Here is a 20,880-nt window from a genome sequence, read left to right as displayed (position 1 = left end):
ATTAAAAAATGATGGTAAATGATGGCTCAACCCGTAAGTACTCTTCAGAGTAAGGTGGTGTTTATTTACACATGCACCAAAGTATTCCAGCAGTGAGAAATATATATACAGTGACCCAAAAAAATAACCCAAAGTACCAAAACAACGATGACAAAAATAATAAACAAAATAAACTTAGGTAAAAACGCTAATCACTGTACAAATATATTTACAGTCACTCTCTGTATCCACTATATACAGGTAGGTTTTGCTCACGGAACCGCAGTAGCACGCTCGCTCGACTTGGTAAAACAAGCCCTGTACTGGAGTCTGGCTGTAGCTTATAAAGGCCAGACTCCGCCCCTTTTTCGGGCTACCTCATTATAGCCCAAGTAAGTATTACATTTCCTCCATCTTCCACTTTTAGATCACTTAATAACAACATAATACCAACATAATAATAACATAACAAAAAAAAACCCTGATCATAAATAATGATCAAAACAATAATAACATAACCATTATTGTTCTCTCTTTCAAATCTCAATTTCTGGGCACCCCTATACAAAAACACAAATGGTTTCACCGGGTTCTGGCTCACTGCGCCGGCGCGGCGCTGACTGATGATGTCATAAGCGATCGCCTTTCCATGGCTCGAGTTCGCCCGTCTAGCTGCCAGCAACCCGATTACACCAACAAACAATACAATAATTCACAATAAAACAAGACAAATAGACGAAGGGTATGTGTGATTTATCCAGTATAAACAACAGAGGGGAAGTATGAATGTTGGAAGAAAACTGAACACTACTGGGAATGCGTGTGCACCCGCAACTCCAAGAGCGGCATCTATGGGTAAGTAAGGGTATGTGTGTGTGTGTGGATGTATCTGAGTGTGCGTATGTGTGCCAGTGCTGTCGCTTGCAGCGGTGAAGGACGTGAGGGATCTCACTACTTCACATGGTAGCCCGAAAAAGGGGCGGAGTCTGGCCTTTATAAGCTACAGCCAGACTCCAGTACAGGGCTTGTTTTACCAAGTCAAGCGAGCGTGCTACTGCGGTGCCGTGAGCAAAACCTACCTGTATATAGTGGATACAGAGAGTAACTGTAAATATATTTGTACAGTGATTAGCGTTTTTACCTAAGTTTATTTTGTTTATTATTTTTATCATCGTTGTTTTGGTACTTTGGGTTATTTTTTTGGGTCACTGTATATATATTTCTCACTGCTGGAATACTTTGGTGCATGTGTAAATAAACACCACCTTACTCTGAAGAGTACTTACGGGCTGAGCCATTATTTACCATCATTTTTTGAATCATTACACGTCCGATGTATCACATATGATTTTATGTGAATTAGTTATAATTTTGTATATTTTAGAAAGTATTTTTTTTGTGGAGGATATATATTAACTAAATTTGCTAATGCAGAAGGAAGTTGAAGATTGAGGGTTCTGGTATTGATTTTGGATAATTGAAGATTGAGGGTTCTGGTATTGATTTTGGATAAAACAGCGGATTTAAGTTGCAAATAATTCAAAAATTGGTTGCTCCTGATACTGTTTTCCTGGACTATATATGAAAATGTAACCAATTTGTTAGAGTGAAAAATGTGAACAATGTGTGTAATGCCCTTTTCTCCCCTTTCAAGAAAATTAATTGTTTTTTTGTTACTGAGTTTCTGTCAAGGCACAGCGAAGAAACATTTACTGAAGGCTTTTAAGTTGTTTTAAAGTAACACTATGTAGTTTCCATGTAAAAAAATGACTTGCAGCTCCCCCATGTGGCTGAAAAGCGCAACAGTGCCTAGTATCAGACACTCTTGTGCAGGCAGGGGGAGGGGCGGGGCTATGTTTCCTACCCTCCACTGCCACTTTCAGAGTGTGCTTGTAGCAGCTAGGAGGCTGCTCAGTTTGCAGCAACAGTACAATTTGTCCAGTTAAAACTTGTTCTATCACTGAAATAATTTAAGAGACATAATTTAAAGGTAAAAAAAACTACATAGTGTTGCTTTAAAAATAAAAATCACAATATTGTGTATGTTTATGGTATTTACCCTATAACTACATTTATAACAAGAGGTGAACAAAGTGCCATTTTAATTTACAGCCTGCAAATATAAGAGTTACCTGGTAAATACACAGAACAAGGGGGTAACAAGTATCACTTTAATTTACAGCCCGCAAATGTAATAATTACCTGGTAAATACACAGAATAAGGGAGTAACAAGCGCCACTTTAATACAGCCCGCAAAAGGAAGTGTTACCTGGTAACTACTATATACATTTACAGATCAAAGAGGTACAAGTTGCTATTATTTTTATTGTACTTGCCTTACAACACAGATAATCAAATTAAAGCAGCTGCACTTTTGTTATTATACAATACCGAAATAAAAGTGATTCGTAGACATTTTATCAGGTAAGTAGCGAATATGAAAAAAAATCAAAAAATTAATTTAGTTATTTATTAGCCATATACATACCACGTAACATTACAATAGGTATCCTGTAGTTATAAAATACTTATAGTATAAATAATTAATAATTTTCCATATTCTTACCCCCTTATTACACCAAACTTAAAATATTGTTCCCTTATACCAGTACGTACTGTAGAGATACTCTGTTGTTATAAATAGGTACGTTGTAAATTCGGTTTAATTACGCGGTACATTGCGGGTTGTAATATAAAATGTTACCAAATATTTTTACAGATCTGCATTTTTCTCCACATGTACACAATATTTCTACAGGTACGAAATGTCTTTGCACATACACAACTCCTTTTGCACAGTTGCAAAATTTATTACACATATCATCTTTTCAAAAGCTAACAATATAAATGACCCTTACTTGATTCCATACACTGTGAAATAAATTCACTTTACATTTAGTACATACAACTTTTTCAGCTATATCTACGTAATATTGTTAATTCTATTTACTCTTTTTTTTAGTAGACTTCACTTGGAATGTCTAATCCATTATTTAAGACTTCTGACGATATCTACTATTTTTTTTAAGTGGACCACTAATAATGACTATTCCTTTGCTTGAATATTTTTGATTACATCTAATCATTTTAATTGTCTAAGGAAATAAATATAATTATATATTTTTAACTGCTTTCAAATGTACTCAATATTTTTAGTGTAATTTTTTTTCACCAAATAGTAGATCATAGTAAAAGTTTTTACAGTGCAGAGACCAGCCTGGGAGGCCAGCTTGACCACCCTGGCCAGCCTGGAAGACCAGTTTGACCAGCCTGGCAGACCAGCTTGACCAGGCTGGGTGACCAGCTTATAATGCGTACGTTATTAATCCATGCACACGCTTTGTAAAACTGAGGGAACTGTTTAATATTCTGTGAGTACGGTTTATAAACTGACGGACAAATTACAAAACCGTGAATACAGATTTGTGGGTCTTGTTTTTTTTCCAATGGGTGACCTGCCTGGCTCTGTAAGAAAAGGCTGCGACAAAACAACGTTTAGTGATTTCTCTTAACCACTTTGTACATGTAGGATGCTTTATCCACTGCAAAGGTGATGAATTCAGAAAGCTCTGTCATTGTTTGCTTTTATATTCAGTATTAGTAAAACAACTGTAATACGCTCAGACAGAGAGTAGCACAATTAAATACATCCCAATCGCAATCTTAAAATAAATTAACCAATTCTAAATTAAAAGTTAGATCTCGACCACGATATCAGTTAATCTCCATCATATAATTATGTAGGACCTATCTGCTATTGACAAGGGCTTCGTTTCTCAAAAGTATCGTAGGCAATCTTCAATCAGCTTCAATCAACTTGTCTACTAATATGTTATTTAAAATGCCCCAAAGAATTATGCATTGCGTTCTGTATTGCATTCGTTTTGTACATTTACAGCTGCACAAATACTGGCTAATTTTAATTTATTTAAGACACTGCTGTGTTCTGTATTGACCGATGCTCTGTTAATTTGCGTTTAACTAGCCTAAATGATGTTCTTCAATTTATTTTTGTTTTCTCAAAAATATATTTAGCTGTAGTACAGCTTGTGTTAATCTTTTTTTTTCATAAGGGGAAATACATGTAGCCTACCCTTCTTCTCCATTAGTTGACCCCATTGTTCTGGATTTAAAAAATAATTTTATTTTAGTAAATGATGGCGGTAAAACCGCATACTGCGCTGGTGAGCCACGCAAAATCACCGCAAGGGAAATTCCTTCACCGCCACAGCCCTATATAGTGACACAGAAAACCATAACTTTGCTCTTCATCAACACGCGCTTGCACCACCTGCTGGTGAGATTGACTAACCACAGATTGAGGTTACACTCTTAAAAACAACACACTAGTGTTTATTCTGGGACAACACACTAAATGCGTTGTCCCAGAATCCACCTGTCACTGGGTTATTATTAAAACAACACATTTTGTGTTACTTTTAACACAAATTGTGTTATATTTTAACACAAAATCAACACAAAATTGCACATAATGTGTTAAAATCTTAACGCACAAAGATGTGTAAAAAATTAACACATCCTTTCTAAGAGTGTACTTCCTAGCCACATCAGCCTAGAAAATCACAACTTTTTATTTTTTGTTTGTTTTTTGTACACGTGTAACTAGAAGAGTCAAGTTTTAGGGTTAGGAAGAACCAATAAATATAATGACCAAATATTTTTCTTAGAACATGAAGCAGTGTATTTGTATGTGTACAACAGGTTCCAGTTACAAAAAATTAAGTATTATGGTGCAAACATGTGGACATCCAGGTCTTAGAAGGTTAAACCAGTCAAACAGCATAGCTGTTATTTTTTTGCAGGAAATATAATACATTTTATTTATAATACCATTTTTTGGTACAGAAAACAAGAAAACAAGTTAGTAATCAGCAGTAATGAGCCATTTTAAAAAGATAAGTCTTTAAGGACCACTTAAAACAGTCCAGTGATGGTGAGTTTCTTATCACCAAAAGGAGAATTTCAGAGACAGAGAATGTAGAGAATGGGACGGAGTATAGGGATTGACAAAAGCAAATGTATGTGCAAATTCAGTGTCTAGAATTTTTTTTTTCTATTACCAAACATGTATTATAACTAAAACTTTAATAAATTGTTAAATAAATTCAATGAGAATAACAGATTGAAACCAGACAAATGAAATATGTCTTTATTCGGTTGCTGCCACTGGCAGGCAGGCCAGCTGACAGTCTTGCCTGGGCCCGGGACAAGATAATCTTAGAGGGCCCCCCACCCCTTACTTTTTACTGGTAACAAGACATTTGGCATTATCAGATTCAGGACCCACGAATATTGCATATTATACATTGTATAAAACATTTAGTTAAAGGTGCAGTGTGTAATTTTTAGAAGGATCTCTTGACAGAAATGCAAAATAATATACAAAACTATATTATCAGGGGTGTATAAAGACCTTTTTATAATGAACCGTTATGTTTTATTACATTAGAATGAGACGTTTTTATCTACATACACAGAGGGTTCCCTTACGTGGAGGTCGCCATTTTGTGCCGCCATGTTTCTACAGAAACCTTTAACAGACAAACTTTTTTTACTAAGTTGTCTCTGACGATGACATGTTTTACCGGTGACGGCTACTGTAGCTTCTCTATGTGTTTCAAAAGCGAGGGGTGAGCAGTGTATTGAGCCGTTAGTTGCAATTTGCAACCTCACCACTAGATGCTTCTAAAACTTACACACTGCACCTTTAAATGTAGTACACTGAAAAAATGATTCATTGAATTTAATCAATTTTTTAAGGTAAGTGGTTGCAATCAATTTATTTCAGCTACATTTAAACAAAAAAAGATTAGTAAAGTAAAATAAAATATAAAACTTTTGTTTACATGTAGCTTAAATAAATTGATTGCAATCACTTACCTTAAAAAAAAAGATTAAATTCAATGAATAATTTTTTTCAGTGTACTGACACTGTATACTGACACAAAATATCATATAATCACGTATGAATTATAAACAGACTATTGAAAATATCAGTAATACAACTTCAGCTAATATTATGCCGTGTTTAGACTAATAATTGAATAAATATTACTCCTCTCTATAGAAATTTGAAGTAAACATATAACTCAATCAATATTTCTCCAAACATGCACGCCTTTGAACCAAAAGCCCCGAGGGATATTATTTTGTAAAGAGCTTTCATGATGAGCATGCATACATTTTTCTCAATGAATGCGACTGAGGGTAGAGCCCTGCATTTCAGCCCAAGCCCGACCCGACCTTTTTACACCCCTCAGGTCGGGTTTCGGTCAATTTTAATGTCACAGCTGATACGCGGACGGACCTCGGGCTTATAGGCTTCTCCATCTTTTTATATTTTTCAATTCAATTAAAAAAACATTTTGACAGACGATGATTGCAAAACAAACGTAGTAAGACTTTTAACCTATAGCACGAGTCCGCTATAAGCACAGCCAGCCACACATTTACAATGCAGCTGTTGCGTATTTAACAGCAGGACCTTCAGTGCACCGGGAAAAAATATGAATGGAGGACTAGATTAAAACATTGGATACTGCGCATAATCTATGCAAACAGCATTCATAAGCAAGAAACATCTCATGGATGCACTGGGACGCATCCTCAGTGATGTATCCTGGGATCATTGGATGTTTCGGGTCTCGCAACATCACATACCCTCACCCAGTCGACCCAGCCGGGGTTGATCAGGCCCCGACTTGCGTCCCAGTAGCAGTCCACGGATCAGCCCTCTTAAACCAAAGCCACCTTGTAGCCTTCTCTGCAGCTTCACTTGCGGATTGAATGGCCCTCTTCTTGGCCGCCCCTGTAATGCCCAAACGGGTGAGGACTTTGCAAAAAGACCGACCGGCAAAGCCTCTACAGCCAACTTCTATGGGCTCAAAGAAAAATTTCCAGCCTCTCTCCCTGCATTCCGCAACCAGATCCTGGTACTTGGCACGTTTCCTTTCATTTGCTTCCTTCATCCGCTCTTCCCAGGGTACGGTAAGTTCCAGCATGATCAGCTGTTTTGAGACCTCTGAGGTAACGATCATGTCTGGGCGGAGACGTGTTGTTACGATATGCTGAGGGACCCTCAGTTGTTTTCCCAGATCGACCTGCAGCTGCCAGTCCAAGGCATTATGAAGGAGGCCTGTTGTTACTTGTGAGCGTGCCATGGGTTTCTCTCCAGCTTTAATGAAGGGGACTGCCTTCTTTGTAACACGGTGGTTCTTGCTGGTGCGAATGGCTAAGGCTAAACTCTCAACAATTACCTTAAGCACCTGGTCATGTCGCCAACGATAGCGCCCATCTGCCAGAGCCTTTGGGCAGCTGCTGAGGAGATGTTCTAAGGAGCCTCTTCCATTGCAAAGCATGCAGGATGGTGTCTCACTCTTCCCCCAAACGTGAAGGTTCGCTGGGCTTGGCAGTGTATCATATACAGCCTGTACCAGGAAACGGACCCGATGGAAATCTGCCTGCAGAATGTTTGCCCAGGTAATCCTGCGCTGCACTGCACTCTCCCACCTTGTCCACGCTCCCTGCTGCCGGAGGCTCGCTGCCCTGCTTACCCCCTCTTCCTCCACGCCTGCTCTGACCTCTTCCTGGAGTAGCTGGTGTCTTTCCTTGCCACGGACCTGACTGATAAGAGGCTTAGGAAAGTAGCCCAAGCCTGCTCTTCCTGTCGCTACAGTGCCAACTACTGCCTTCTGTCTCAGGCGAGACTCTGCCAGCTCCACTGCTTTCCCAGCCTTCCATTTCCTTCCTGTCCTCACCTCGATGCCTGCTGATGACACCTTGCTGTCCCTGGAGTCCCTGTACTGTAGGGCTTCTCTGGTGCGTACCACCATGAATTCTTCTGTAAGGCCACTAAAGGGTAGCTGCAAGGTGTTACTTAATCCATACAGTGCAGCGCTGGTAAGACTGCTTGGGAGGCCCAGGCACTTCCGAAGAAAGCCACTGATCTTCCTTTCTAGGGACTCAACTGTTGTCATTGGGACTGCATAGACCAGCAGGGGCCAGAGGATGCAGGGCAAGATGGAATGCTGATAGATCCAGGCTTTAAATCTACCAGGCAGCCAAGACTTGTCAACCTTAGTGAGTCAAGCTTCCAGTTCTTTGTTAGACTTCTGGATGGACGCAGAGTCTTTCAAGCTGGAGTCAAAGAGCTTTCCCAAGCTCTTGACAGGTTGCTCTGTGATGGTTGGGATGACAGTTCCTGAGATGGAAAAACGAAACTTGTCAATCACTTTTCCCTTCTTCAACACCATGGACCGTGACTTGGAGGGCTTAAAACTCATCCTTGCCCAGGTGATCAGTCTCTCAAGTCCTTGTAGGATCCACCTGCTCCCTGGAACTGATGTAGTTGTGATGGTAAGATCATCCATGTACGCTCTTATAGGGGGCTGTCGTGTGCCTGACTTTGTTAAGGGCCCTCTACATTCCACTTCGGCTGACTTAACAATCATATTCATGGCCAGAGCAAAAAGAATAACAGAGATGGTGCAGCCTGTTATTATTCCTTTCCCAATGCGATGCCAGTCTGATGTTTCTGTTCCAGAGGTGACCTGTATCCTGAAGTTACTATAATAGTCCAGGATCAAGATCTTTATTTTGCTGGGAACATGATGGCAGTGTAGAGCAAGCTCGACCAGCTTGTGCGATATGGACCCATAGGCATTAGCCAGGTCCAACCACAAAACAACTAGGTCACCTCTGTTCTCATGGGCCTCTCTGATGAGTTGTGTGACAACCCCAGTGTGTTCCAAGCAGCCGGGAGCTCCAGGAATCCCCCCCTTCTGCACTGAGGGGTCTATGTAATTGTTCCTGAGGAGAAACTCTGTCAGTCTTCGTGAGACAATGCTGAAAAACACCTTTCCTTCAACATTTAGTAGAGAAATAGTTTGAAACTGGTTGATGTTTTTTGAGTTCTCCTCTTTGGGAATCCACACTCCCTCAGCACACCTCCATTGGTCAGCAACTCTTCCTCTTTGCCAAATCACCTTTAGGACTTTCCACAGGTGCCGGAGAAGCTCCGGGCAGTGCTTATAGACCAAATAAGGTACTCCATTGGGCCCTGGAGTAGATGCTGAGCGAGCTGTCTTGATGACCTCCTCAACCTCCTTCAGACCAAGCCCCCTCAAGTTGAACTCCGTTGTTGGCAGGGCGGGGCTGATGAGGGCTTTGTTTGACTCCAAATCTTGCTCTCTTTGGGAATCGCTTACTGTATCCTGAAAGAAGCTATTCACTTCCTCCATTGAACACTCAAGCCGACCACTGCGCTTGTCCCCGAGCAGTTGTTTTGTAAATCTGAAGGGATTGGCAATAAAGGCGGCTCGTTTCCTGGCTCTCTCTCTCCCCCATCTTCGATGCCACTCTGCTCTGCATAGGATCATCAACTTCTTCCGCAAGATGTTTTTCAGCTCTGCTAATGCTTGCTTCTCCTCCTCAGTGGCTTTCTTGTACCGTTTTTTGAGGGTGCAAAGTTCCTGACGCAGGTGATGTATCTTAGTAGCCCTGCGGTTCATGGTGTAGGGGGTAGACTTAGCTTTTCCTTTCTCTACCCGACCAAATCTTTCTGAGGCAAAGCTAAGGATGATGGTAGTCATTGTTTGAAGTCGGCTGTCAGCATCTCCTTTGGCTGTGACTTGGATGATATTAGACACATCCTCATCGAAGGGGGCCACTTTATCCGCTGCTGCAGAATTACTCTGTTGGGATTTGAAGGCTCTGGTACGTGGAGGGACTTGGCTCTGTGGGTTGCTTCCTGGCCGGGCTCCTCCTGCGTCTCACCAGGTTCAAGACCTGTGCGTTGCACCTCACTCTCCCGCTCCAAACATTTCATTCTGGCCTGATGGATTTTAAGGCCATGATGATTCTTGCACAACTTTCCGCAAATACACCTCTCATTCGTCATTTTTCCGTTTGCATGAGCATAACCTTTGATCCGTCCGATTGGAGATCTCATCCTCCCCCCCTCTCGGGATCTCCTGGGGGTATTTCTCTATAGGGCTTTCCGTAGCTTGTTTGGGTTCTCTCTCTTGAAAGACACAGGCTGGGGTGCTAACCCATACTGTCCCGGGTGCCGTCTTTCCGTGCCATCAACTGTCTCTTCAGTAGTCAGCCAAACTATTCTTGGTTGTCATCTAGTCTATTCCTAGGAGTCACTGGCTGAGCCAGGCATTAATATAAGCAAGAAACATCTCATGGATGCACTGGGACGCATCCTCAGTGATGTATCCTGGGATCATTGGATGTTTCGGGTCTCGCAACATCATATACCCTCACCCAGTCGACCCAGCCGGGGTTGATCAGGCCCCAACTTGCGTCCCAGTAGCAGTCCACGGATCAGCCCTCTTAAACCAAAGCCACCTTGTAGCCTTCTTCAAGACATAATCTATAATATATATATATAGGTTGCATGTTTATTCGGTTTCATGTTTATTTCGTTTCGTTTTGTAGCTATAGCCCTTTTCATTTTTTTATTTCTGCACCCGTTGCAGCTGCGAGCAGCAGAGCAACCTGCCTCCACTTTTTAAAAATAGTGTGTGTAGATAATAAACGTTTAAACTAACACTGTGATATGCTGAAAATATATAGTTTATATAGTTGTTCTTATAGACAAGTGAAGTGTTGATTTGAGGGGTCAATTCATCAAACATGTCGTCAACTTGCTGTCGGCTGCTATAACCGCTTGTTGGTTATCATAAAAAAACTTTAACAAACAAAATACTCTAAAATGTAAATAAAAAAAGAAATATAACTATTTTGCCATTTAAAACAAATCTGAACTGCTTTAATTGCTGCAAGAGTAGTACAGCTGTGGAAGGAATTTGTTTAAGGAGTTATTTTTTGCTATTTCTGCGGATTTCTTTTGCAAAATCTATGTGGAATTTTGCAGAATAATTAAAAATGTTTTAAAACGATCTGAGAGAATGTGCGCTGTGAATATTACAAAACAATAAAATATTTTATAATTACATTTTATTAAAGGATTACCCTGAATTAAACTGGACCAACATGAACCAACAGATAATGGATAATGCTGTCACGACCATAGAGTTTTATATAAATTACATATATTACTGTCTACAGTGTAACAGTAAAAAGAAAAGGCTTCTCATAATGAATGTAGCCTATATCAAGATAATTTCATCTGTTTAACAACACAATGTATATTTATCTTGTAAACGGTTTTGAAATAATAAATAATTGTCGCGTCACTTAGCAATAGGGACGATAGAGATTTCATTATATTCTCCGCGGTAAGTTTTATTTCAAATTCAAGTTTTACATATTAAATATTAAATAGTTTGTGCTTTCTCTCATAAAAACCTCACAGCAAACAGCACAGACTTCTAAACACACGCGATGCAGTGATTATATCTGCGGTCACAGATTCCTAATGAGAAGAATTAGGAATTCTATTTTCCTCTATTTTCCTCTATAAGGCCTATATTTTCTTCTTTTATTTTATTTTCTGAGCACCAAACTTGTGCTGAGTCTGACCGGACATTTTGAGGGTACTAAACTTCAAATCAATTGAATCAAATATTTTCTTTATTTTTTAACAATTATTCCATAGGTTCCAGTTCTGGGCCCCCCTCACCCTGGGCCCGGGACAACAGACCCGTTTGTCCCCCCCTGTCGGCGGGCGTGCTGGCAGGGGTGGTATGGAAGGAAATATTCAGGGCTTTTCAGAAAGACTAGTTAAAAATGCCTGAAAAAGTTGATAAGCGACATCTGTGAACCGTAATTTTACGGTTTCATTACCGTATTCTAAATTACGGCTGTTCTGTAAATTAATAGTAAAATACCGCAAGCCTGTTTTAGCTGTGTACCGTAATCCTATGGTTTCATTACCGTATTCTAAATTACGGTTGTTCTTTAAATTTACGGTAAAATACTGGCAGCAGGGTTTCCAGCTGCATACTGTAATCCTACTGTTTAATTACCGTATTCTAAATTGCTGCTTTGTAATTAAATAATAGAATGGCAAAGATAAGATGAGGAACCATAAAATTACCAAATAGGTTTGTGCAAAAATAACCCAGTCTATAGACATATTTAAACAAATTCAAGTTTATTATAATTTTTACACATCAATTTTGAGGTCATTGAAAAAACTTTTGTAAAAACTTGGGAAAAATAGGCCAGGAACATTCCACAAAGAGTGACTAGCTCTTAACAGGAACAGGTCAGGTAGTCTGAAAGATAAACATAAAAAAAAACTTTGTAAGCAGTGTGCTAAAAGTAAATGTAACACTACACGTGGCCAGTGGTGGACGAATTACACAAATCGTGTACTTGAGTAAAAGTAAAGATACCCAGGGTAAAGTATTACTCAAGTAAAAGTAGAAGTACTTGCTTAAAATTTTTACTTGAGTAAAAGTACAAAAGTATCTGCCTCAAAATGTACTTAAGTACAAAAGTACTGTGATTTATTATGGCCGTATCATTTTTGTCACAAAACTCAAATTATGTGAAATAACTCTCTTGGCTAACCAATCAATTAATAGAAGGACATTAATAAATCAGACACTGATGTCTATTAAAATCATCATAAGCCTAAAACCTTAAAAACAAAAAATTTCCTTTAGCATCAAATGAAATAACAGGATTTGAGAGCAGTAAGTCTCATTTCAAGATTTATTTGTTAAATAATTTATCAGTTTAAGTGTAATAAAAACTTGACTTAAGCACAGGTTCACAAGCATAGTTTTCAAAACATTAAATACATAACGTTATCTAGAAATCAGTCTCCCTTTCCTTGACAAATAAAACAAGCCTTACAAAATATAATTTCAGAAACGTTTCATGTGGTTTAGCATGTCATATGTATATTGTAATACATAATTAAATGTATTTATATATTTTGGAAGCAAAACTTTTGAAAATATTAATAACAATCTCAGTTAATAGGGAGCACTCCAATCCAGCTGCCTGTTTAAGCATCATACACTGCATGGCTAGTCAAAATGTCATTTATATTTTACAACAGTGTTGATAGTGATTAATTGTCATTTCAAAATAACAGAACACTGAGCTTCAAATACAATGAACTTAAGTGAAACAGCTAACTATACGGCTAAAAATAGCTTCAGCCTGCATAGCTTAAAGTTCATTTATGATAACGTCGTATATATTTTAACAACACAATTAACAGTTTTCTGCAAGCTACTGTTAAGATTGCTCATTTAAAAATATAACCAGAATAAAAATGGCTTACCTCTACGCGTTTCCTTAGATTGAAAGAGTATTCTTTTAAAACGAAATAGCACAGTTTCAAGGCAGGCAGAGAAGACACGAAGGACTCGTTCTTTTATTCAAGGACTTAAAAAAACTCGCGTTAATAAGGCCATTGTTGTTGTGACGGGTCAGTTATCTCCTCCGTTGTTTTTGAATGCAGTTTCATTCTCCAAACGATGCATTGGCTGGCTGCTGCACTCGCGTGACTCGCGTAGCTTACGTGAAACAGCGCGGCAACCAAAACAAGTTCAAAACGAAGTGCATGCTGTACCCTGATTGGTGGTTTGACGCATCACGTGTGCATCTTATTTTTTTGGTGCAGCTTTAGTTTGCCCAGTTACGTTTTTTATCCACTGATACATAAAAAGGAATGACCGATTTTTTAAAAATGTAGTGGAGTAAAAAGTAAGATATTTGACTTTAAAATGTAGTAAAGTAAAAGTAAAAGTCTCCCAAAATAAAAGTACTTGAGTAAAGTACAGATACTCGAAAAAACTACTTAAGTACAGTAACGAATTACATTTACTTCGTTACTGTCCACCACTGCACGTGGCAGTAATAGTGTGTCTCTCATCATTTACTCACGCTCATGTTGTTACAAACCTGATTAAATATTTTTGTTCCGATTAGGGGTGTGACGGTCATTATATAACCGTGAGACCGACGGTTATAGTTGAACACCGTCATTAGAACTCTATAACCGCCAAAACCGTGTTATTAAAATATTTTTAAAAACATTTTGTATCATAAAGAATGTTTAAATTCTAATTAAAAACAACTGTTAACAGTCTGTGTTACACGCCCCCTCACGTTCTCACGCAGTGAAAAATACAGAGCGGAGCAGACACTGACAACGCGCTCACATACAGGACAAACCAGGTTACTTTTCGGTTACTTTTGAGATTTAACATATTAAACAAAGTCTCACCTTTCAAATCATCTCTTCCTTCTAGTTAATTTATAGCATCAAATAAACATGAATGACCATGATAAGGAATGTTGTTTTAACCGCGGAAAGGCGTCAGTACACTCCGTTTGTAGACAAACCGTTCATGAGCCCCATTCACTTCCATAGTATTCTTGTTTCCTACTATGGAAGTGAGTGGGGCTCATGAACGGTTTGTTTACAAACATAACTCAAAATATATTCCTTCGTGAGTGCAAAAGTGAGTACACCCTAAGTGATTCCGGTAATGATGCCATCTTGGACTCAAGAGTAACTGCACAACATACCCATGTCAACGAGTGCTCACTACGTTAAAACTCGTGTGAATCATGTGAGTCCAAGATGGTGCCGTTACCGGAAGCTAGTTAATACAGTTTATAAAGTGTGTAAGAAATATATTTTAAAATCACAACCATTACCCCAGAAGACCTTTATTAACCTATTGGAGCCGTGTGGATTACCTCTGTGAAGGATGAATGCACTTTTTTGGGGTTAAAAGTCAGAAAATGTTCCCTGATCCCTGGACATTTACTTAAATAACTCTAGCATCGGCTCGAAGTTAAAGCTATAGTTCATCTTAAAATTATTTTTTTATGTTTATCAGCTTACCCCCAGGCCATCCAAGATGTAGGTGACTTTGTTTCTCCAGTGGAACACAAATGTAGATTTTTGAGTCCAACCGTTTCAGTCCGTCAGTTGTATAATGCAAGTTGATGGTAACAAAATCTGATATAGAAAAAAAAAACATGCACAGACAAATCCAAATTAAACCATGTGGCTTATGACAACACATTAATATACTAAGAAATAAAACAATTGGTTTGTGTGAATAACCGAACAGTATTTATATAATTTTTTTAACCTCAAATGGCACTGTTCCATTGCATAGTACCCCACGGTTTGGTTTAGTTTGGGTCGGGTCAGCTTACTTTTGGGAGCTTTTCCACTGGGTGCAGTGCGTAGTACCCGATACTTTTTTCGTACCACCTCGGTTGGGGTTCCAAGCAACCCGAGCTGATACCAAACGTGACGCGAAAACACGAGCACGTCAGCATTATATATGCTTAAATGCAACTTCAATGAGGCTCAGCGCAGCGCATTCGACTGACGCCACGGGTCGGGTGTTTATACAGAAACTGTCATGTGAGACATAGGTAGTGATAATCGCGATGTGCAAACATCTATTTGTGGTGGCCAATTTTAATTTTGTGGTGGACTGAAAAATAAATAAATGTATGGGAATGTACAGCGACACTCTCACTTGTATGATGTCACAGCAGTAGGCAGCGCAAATATAACGAGATGCCTATAATCCCTCCCACTCCGAAGTGTTACTAAACTCGACGGAAAAGCTAACCACACCAAAGTGAGGTGAGCTGACCCGACCCAAACTAAACTAAACCGTGGAGTACTATGCAATGGAAAAGTGCCATAACACAACACTATCCCCAGAGCAATACGCGCATTCACATTACCTTCTTATTCATCTAATGTTTAATAGCGGGTTGCCACCTACTGTATGAGGGCACATATACACTATATGGGGTTTCCAATACAGTTAGTGGTGGTATGCACCTCGCAACCTGCTATTAAACATCGCAGTGAGCACATTTCTCATGATGATGACGACTCACCTGCAGTGTTATTTGTAGATCTAGTCTCGAATAAGCAATGTGACATGGAACCAGCATTTGCAGACCAGGGACGTGCACAGACATTTTGAGGGGCAGGGGCTCAAGTGAAATAAAGGGCACTTCTCATAATTATGTATAAAAAATATATATATATTAACGCAATTCTGACTTCCTTTATAGAAAAATATTAAAAAAGTTAATTAATTTTATCTTCCTCAAACTCACGCAATTGTTTAATTTTCAAAAGATGTCTACAAAATAATCAGTTGTTCACACAGACACCATGGTCTCCTTAGTAGTCTAGGTTTATAGAGCAGGAAAGGAAGCCATTACACAATGTGCATGTTTTGAAAACATTAAATTACACATTAATTACAAATTTGTTAAAATGCTAAAAACAAAGTTGTGACTGCTGAGTTAGTGCTACATGCCAATAAATGCTATATCATATGCTAGCGTTTAGCTGATTAGTTGTTACTCAAAATGTATTTTTGTCTGATAAGGGCTCAAAATATAAGGTCTGTTTACTAATGTGAGCTTCTGGCATGAGCCTCAGAGCAGAGCTCAACATTATTCTTCATGACCCTTTCAAATAGGGCAAAATAGACCATTTCATTCAAATGACAAATTCTAGGGTTGTAAATTGACATGTAAAAACGTTTCTGGATAATTTTTGCACTTAATAAAGCAACATACCTTCTATGTAATTGTCAAAGAACAATTTAACATATTATGACAACACATCTATGGCACCTTTAATCTTAGGTTTCATATTTATTAGGGTTACACATGTCAGAAACAACAAATATAGATCAGGCCTATTTTATTTGTATTTTATATTTTACTTTTTTGTGATGTCAGTGAAAATTCAGACTGGGCAAGTAAAATACTGAACCATCAGATTTCTTCCCAATCTACTCCAGCACTCCACTATATAACACATTATACTTATTTAACAGACATTACAAAAAACGCAAACAAAAAAGCTTACTACTGTAGTTAGCAATTATATTATTGTTTGTGCTTTATTATTTTATGAGCAGTCTATTTAAACTACATACACTACACTGTTACAAGTTTGCAACTCTTCAGGTTAATATGGGATTGCCATGGAAAACAATGTCCCTGAATCGTTATGTGTAACAACGTGTCCCATATTTTGTGCATAAAACTGTTAATATAAGAATGCTTTCTTCCTCACACACTTACCGGTAGCTTCCTGCATAATCATGCACATGATCGCGTCTCGTTTAGGCTGAGCTTTGGCGCTTGAAGCGCGAATGATGCAGCACGAGTGTAGACAGACCAATCATAAAGCGAAGTAAGTTAGAGAGGCGGGACTAAGGAAAGGTAAAGCCAATCATATTAGCGATTTGAATTTTGGAGGTGGGACTCATCTGTTAACCGTTTGTGTGCCACAAATAGCGCTATTTTTCTTTAAATAAGAGTTTAAATCTCATTTAAATGATTTCTGAATAAATTCATGTTAAATTAAATAAGCAACAAGTAAAAAACACAAGAAACAGACAGACATCAGTTGTTATATGAATAAAGATCATATTATTATTATTTTTTTAAAAGCACCCCAGAAAAAAAGGGCACTTTCTCTCCAGGAATAAAAAGGGCAGGTGCTCAAGCCCCCTTTGATGTCTATGTGTGCACGTGCCTGTTGCAGACATACTGTTAGGAAAGGTAAAAACTGAAGTTAATATCAAGTTAGACACCTGCGTCCATATTTATCAAGCTTCTCAAAATGCCATTTTAGTAGAGTGCTGAGAATACATGAAATGTACTCCTACTTTCAAACTTAAAGGGATAGTTTACCCAAAAATAAACATTTTGTTATCATTTACACAGCCTCAAAGCCTGTTTGAGTTTCTTTATTTTGTTGAACACAAAAAAGATATTTTGATAAATGATGGTAAGCACACAGTAGACTGTACCCATTGACTTCCATAGTATTTATTCCTACTATAGAAGTCAATGGGTACAATCTACTGTGCGCTTCATCATTTATCAAATTATCTTCTTTTGTGTTCAATGGAGTAAAGAAACTCATACAGGTTTTGAACAACATGAGTCTGAGTAAATGATAACATAATGCTTATTTTTGGGTGAACTATCCCTTTAAGTTTGAAAGTGATTTGATTTGTGTGAATGAGCTGTGTTCTGACTTCGCTCAAACTGTACATCAAGTAAAAGTGAGGTCTGACTATTTCATTAGTTATTGCGATTTCATTTATCCATTGCATTATAAAGACCAACATGCTATTTCACTTTTGAGCACTTGACTTGTGTTTGGTTCTGGTGGCTGTGCAAATATAAACCAAGTAATACTTACTCTTGTCTTTAGCCAATATTAAACATCAAGACACACCAAGAAAGGGATCTGAAAGAAGTAACCATAAATATACGACAGTTATTAATTCAGAATGGCCTTTAGCTCGTTTAAGTTTACTGTAAAACGATAACGTTGTTTTTCATAAGAGGGACCTGTTGAACAAATCCCATATTGCAATACCTGCGTTATAATTAACTAAACAATGTCAAATACATTTAACAACAAGCACAACACATTTTTATAGAAGATATAAAAAAAAACAAATAAGTTAAAAGATCTCCATTAACGTAAGCTCACGAGCTCAGTCAATCTAGGCGGGAGCTGAACTAAGCCCACATTGCAATACTTGGAGAAAACTTGCGTTATAATTAACTTAACTATGTTAAATACTTTTAAGAACAAGCATAACACATTTTTATAGAAGATATAAAGACAAATAAAAGATCTCCATTAGCTCACAGCTGCGCCGAGCTCAGCTCACCCCACTCAGCGCTCGAACGAAACGAACCAACGGTCAACATCAAGGTTTATTATATTAGAAATATCGAAATATACTGACAACTGAATAAACATCACTGTGAACTAATTTCAGTAAAGTAACCACGAATGTAAAGAAACTTACCTCATAATACCACCGAAACACTCGTCTGAGGAGAACAGCGGTTAATCCAGATTGCGCGTCTCCTGGTTTAAATAATCACGTGATCAAAGCATTCGGTATACGGACACGCGCCTTACGCGCCTCCACCAATAATAACATAATAAAAGTAAATAAAGATATAAAAGATGAAAGTAAAGTGCTTCTTCCAGTGCTGCTTCCAAGAAAGAAAGTTGCCTGTTTAGAGCCAACATAGAATATTTATTTAATAAAAACAGAAATATTAATCGACTTTTAATCAAACTAAAGGTTTCATTATCGTGCAGTGTGTCCTCAATATTATTTCTACGTATACGTTTATACAGATTTTGCCCGGTTTATTGAATGAACAGACCTTTTATGACATTATTTATGGTTATATTAAAGGAGTTATGCAGTCCAAAACAAATGTTTACTGTAGTAAAACCATGTTTTGCCAATCAATAAAGCAAGACAACATGGTTCATTTTCATAAGGGTCCTCGATTAAAGGTATGATGTAGGAACACATATAGGATTTTAACTGTTCTTTGCTAGAAGTTAACTTTGAATTGGAACAGTACTTGGCCCTCTACTGATGACGTTTCAAAATTATTCAGTCTTTATAATACAAGTCCAGACAGAAAATGCATATTAATAAGTGGCCAACACATACCACTCAGTAATTTCAGTGCAGTTCCTCCCCCACGCTCACCACTCATGCAACCATTTACGGCAAGAAACTGTAAATTTATAAAACAGTTCAGTACCGTAAAATTAGGCCGTAAATTAACGGTAATTTTTTACAGTGTGGTCACATTTGTTAAAAAACAACATTTGAAATCAATCAAAACATTTGTGAGAAGATTCGATTAGATTATTTGATTTAACTTTATAACTTTAACTTTACAACTTTACAAACTTTTTAACTTTTTTTGTACCAAGTCATTTTCAGCTACACAGGCCGCTTGGTGATGTCAAACTTTGATGTCATTCACCTGCCGGTTCTTGTGGCCCCACACCAGTCTGCTCTTAAATCACTTTCGCGCCGCCACGATAATTTGATTTCATATCATGATGGAAGCACGCAGCTCCAAATGAAGTCAAACACACCAAATATAGCCTACTGTATATGAGGTTCAACTCGCCAAAGTAGCTAGTGGAGCAATGCTAATGGTCAATGCTTCACATCTAATTTTATGAATGAAAGTGTGAAATGTGTTACAAAGCAATGCTGTTACACATCCTCACGCTATTTTAAGTGGGTATATGGAAATCCTTAACCTTCCTAGAAACTGTTAATAAGGGTGTTACGAACCCCACTTTAAAAGTGCTTATTATGAGAGTATCATAAATGGGAACACAATAACGCAGTTTAACTCTTTATTAAAACAGCTGATCAGCTCACTTGTCACTGTGAGCAGTAGGCAACAGGAAAAATAAAATTACCTAAACAGAAAACAAAAAAATAAAATTGATTCAAGATAAACACACAACACATATCAACCAAACATTAAAAAGAAACACAAGCATACAGCTTATTAGGGGCTGGTCAGATATCAGGCACACACAAGGTTCATTACAGACAGGTAGTCGGCGCAGGCTGAACAGCAAAACACACACATACAGACATTCTCCCCAAATGCATGCCAGGCTCATAACAGAGCTTGAATGGGGACTGAGGCAGTGACACAGTTGAGAACAGGTAGCAACAGCACAAATTCAGCACAGCACCCAATCCGGGAAGTCATTACTAAATAGACAGCAGGGGCTAAGCTTAACATCAGGAAAAGAAAATAGATGAATACAAGAAGGAAAACAAATAAATGGACAAAAACGTCTGTAAGAAGGCTTGATTTAAGGTAACCCAATATAAGGTGACAGACTAATGGTACATAGTATTATTCCATAACATCTGCCTAGCAGGTCAGTAGCTGAGGCCACTGATGTGGATCTGAACATGCGTGTGGGGATGCACACAGGCCGTGTGCTCTGTGGGGTGTTGGGTCTCAGAAAGTGGCAGTATGATGTGTGGTCAAATGATGTGACGTTAGCCAATGTGATGGAAGCTGGTGGACTACCTGGGTGAGTATAATGATTTAACCTAATCAAT

General features: G+C 38.3%; 1 protein-coding gene across 1 annotated transcript in view; it reads left to right on the top strand.

Annotated features, from left to right (window-relative positions):
- The window catches only part of adcy1b (adenylate cyclase 1b), a 550,524-nt gene that overhangs the window by 284,005 nt on the left and 245,639 nt on the right, over positions 1–20,880 (top strand). Inside the window, exon 6 of the mRNA XM_065272926.2 lies at positions 20,694–20,852. Coding sequence (XP_065128998.1) covers positions 20,694–20,852 — 159 coding nt within the window. The remainder of the gene's footprint in view (positions 1–20,693; positions 20,853–20,880) is intronic.

This window comes from Paramisgurnus dabryanus, chromosome 6 (genome assembly GCF_030506205.2).
Source record: "Paramisgurnus dabryanus chromosome 6, PD_genome_1.1, whole genome shotgun sequence".
In the NCBI taxonomy this organism is placed as follows: domain Eukaryota; kingdom Metazoa; phylum Chordata; class Actinopteri; order Cypriniformes; family Cobitidae; genus Paramisgurnus; species Paramisgurnus dabryanus.
This window is presented reverse-complemented; position numbering and strand designations above follow the sequence as displayed.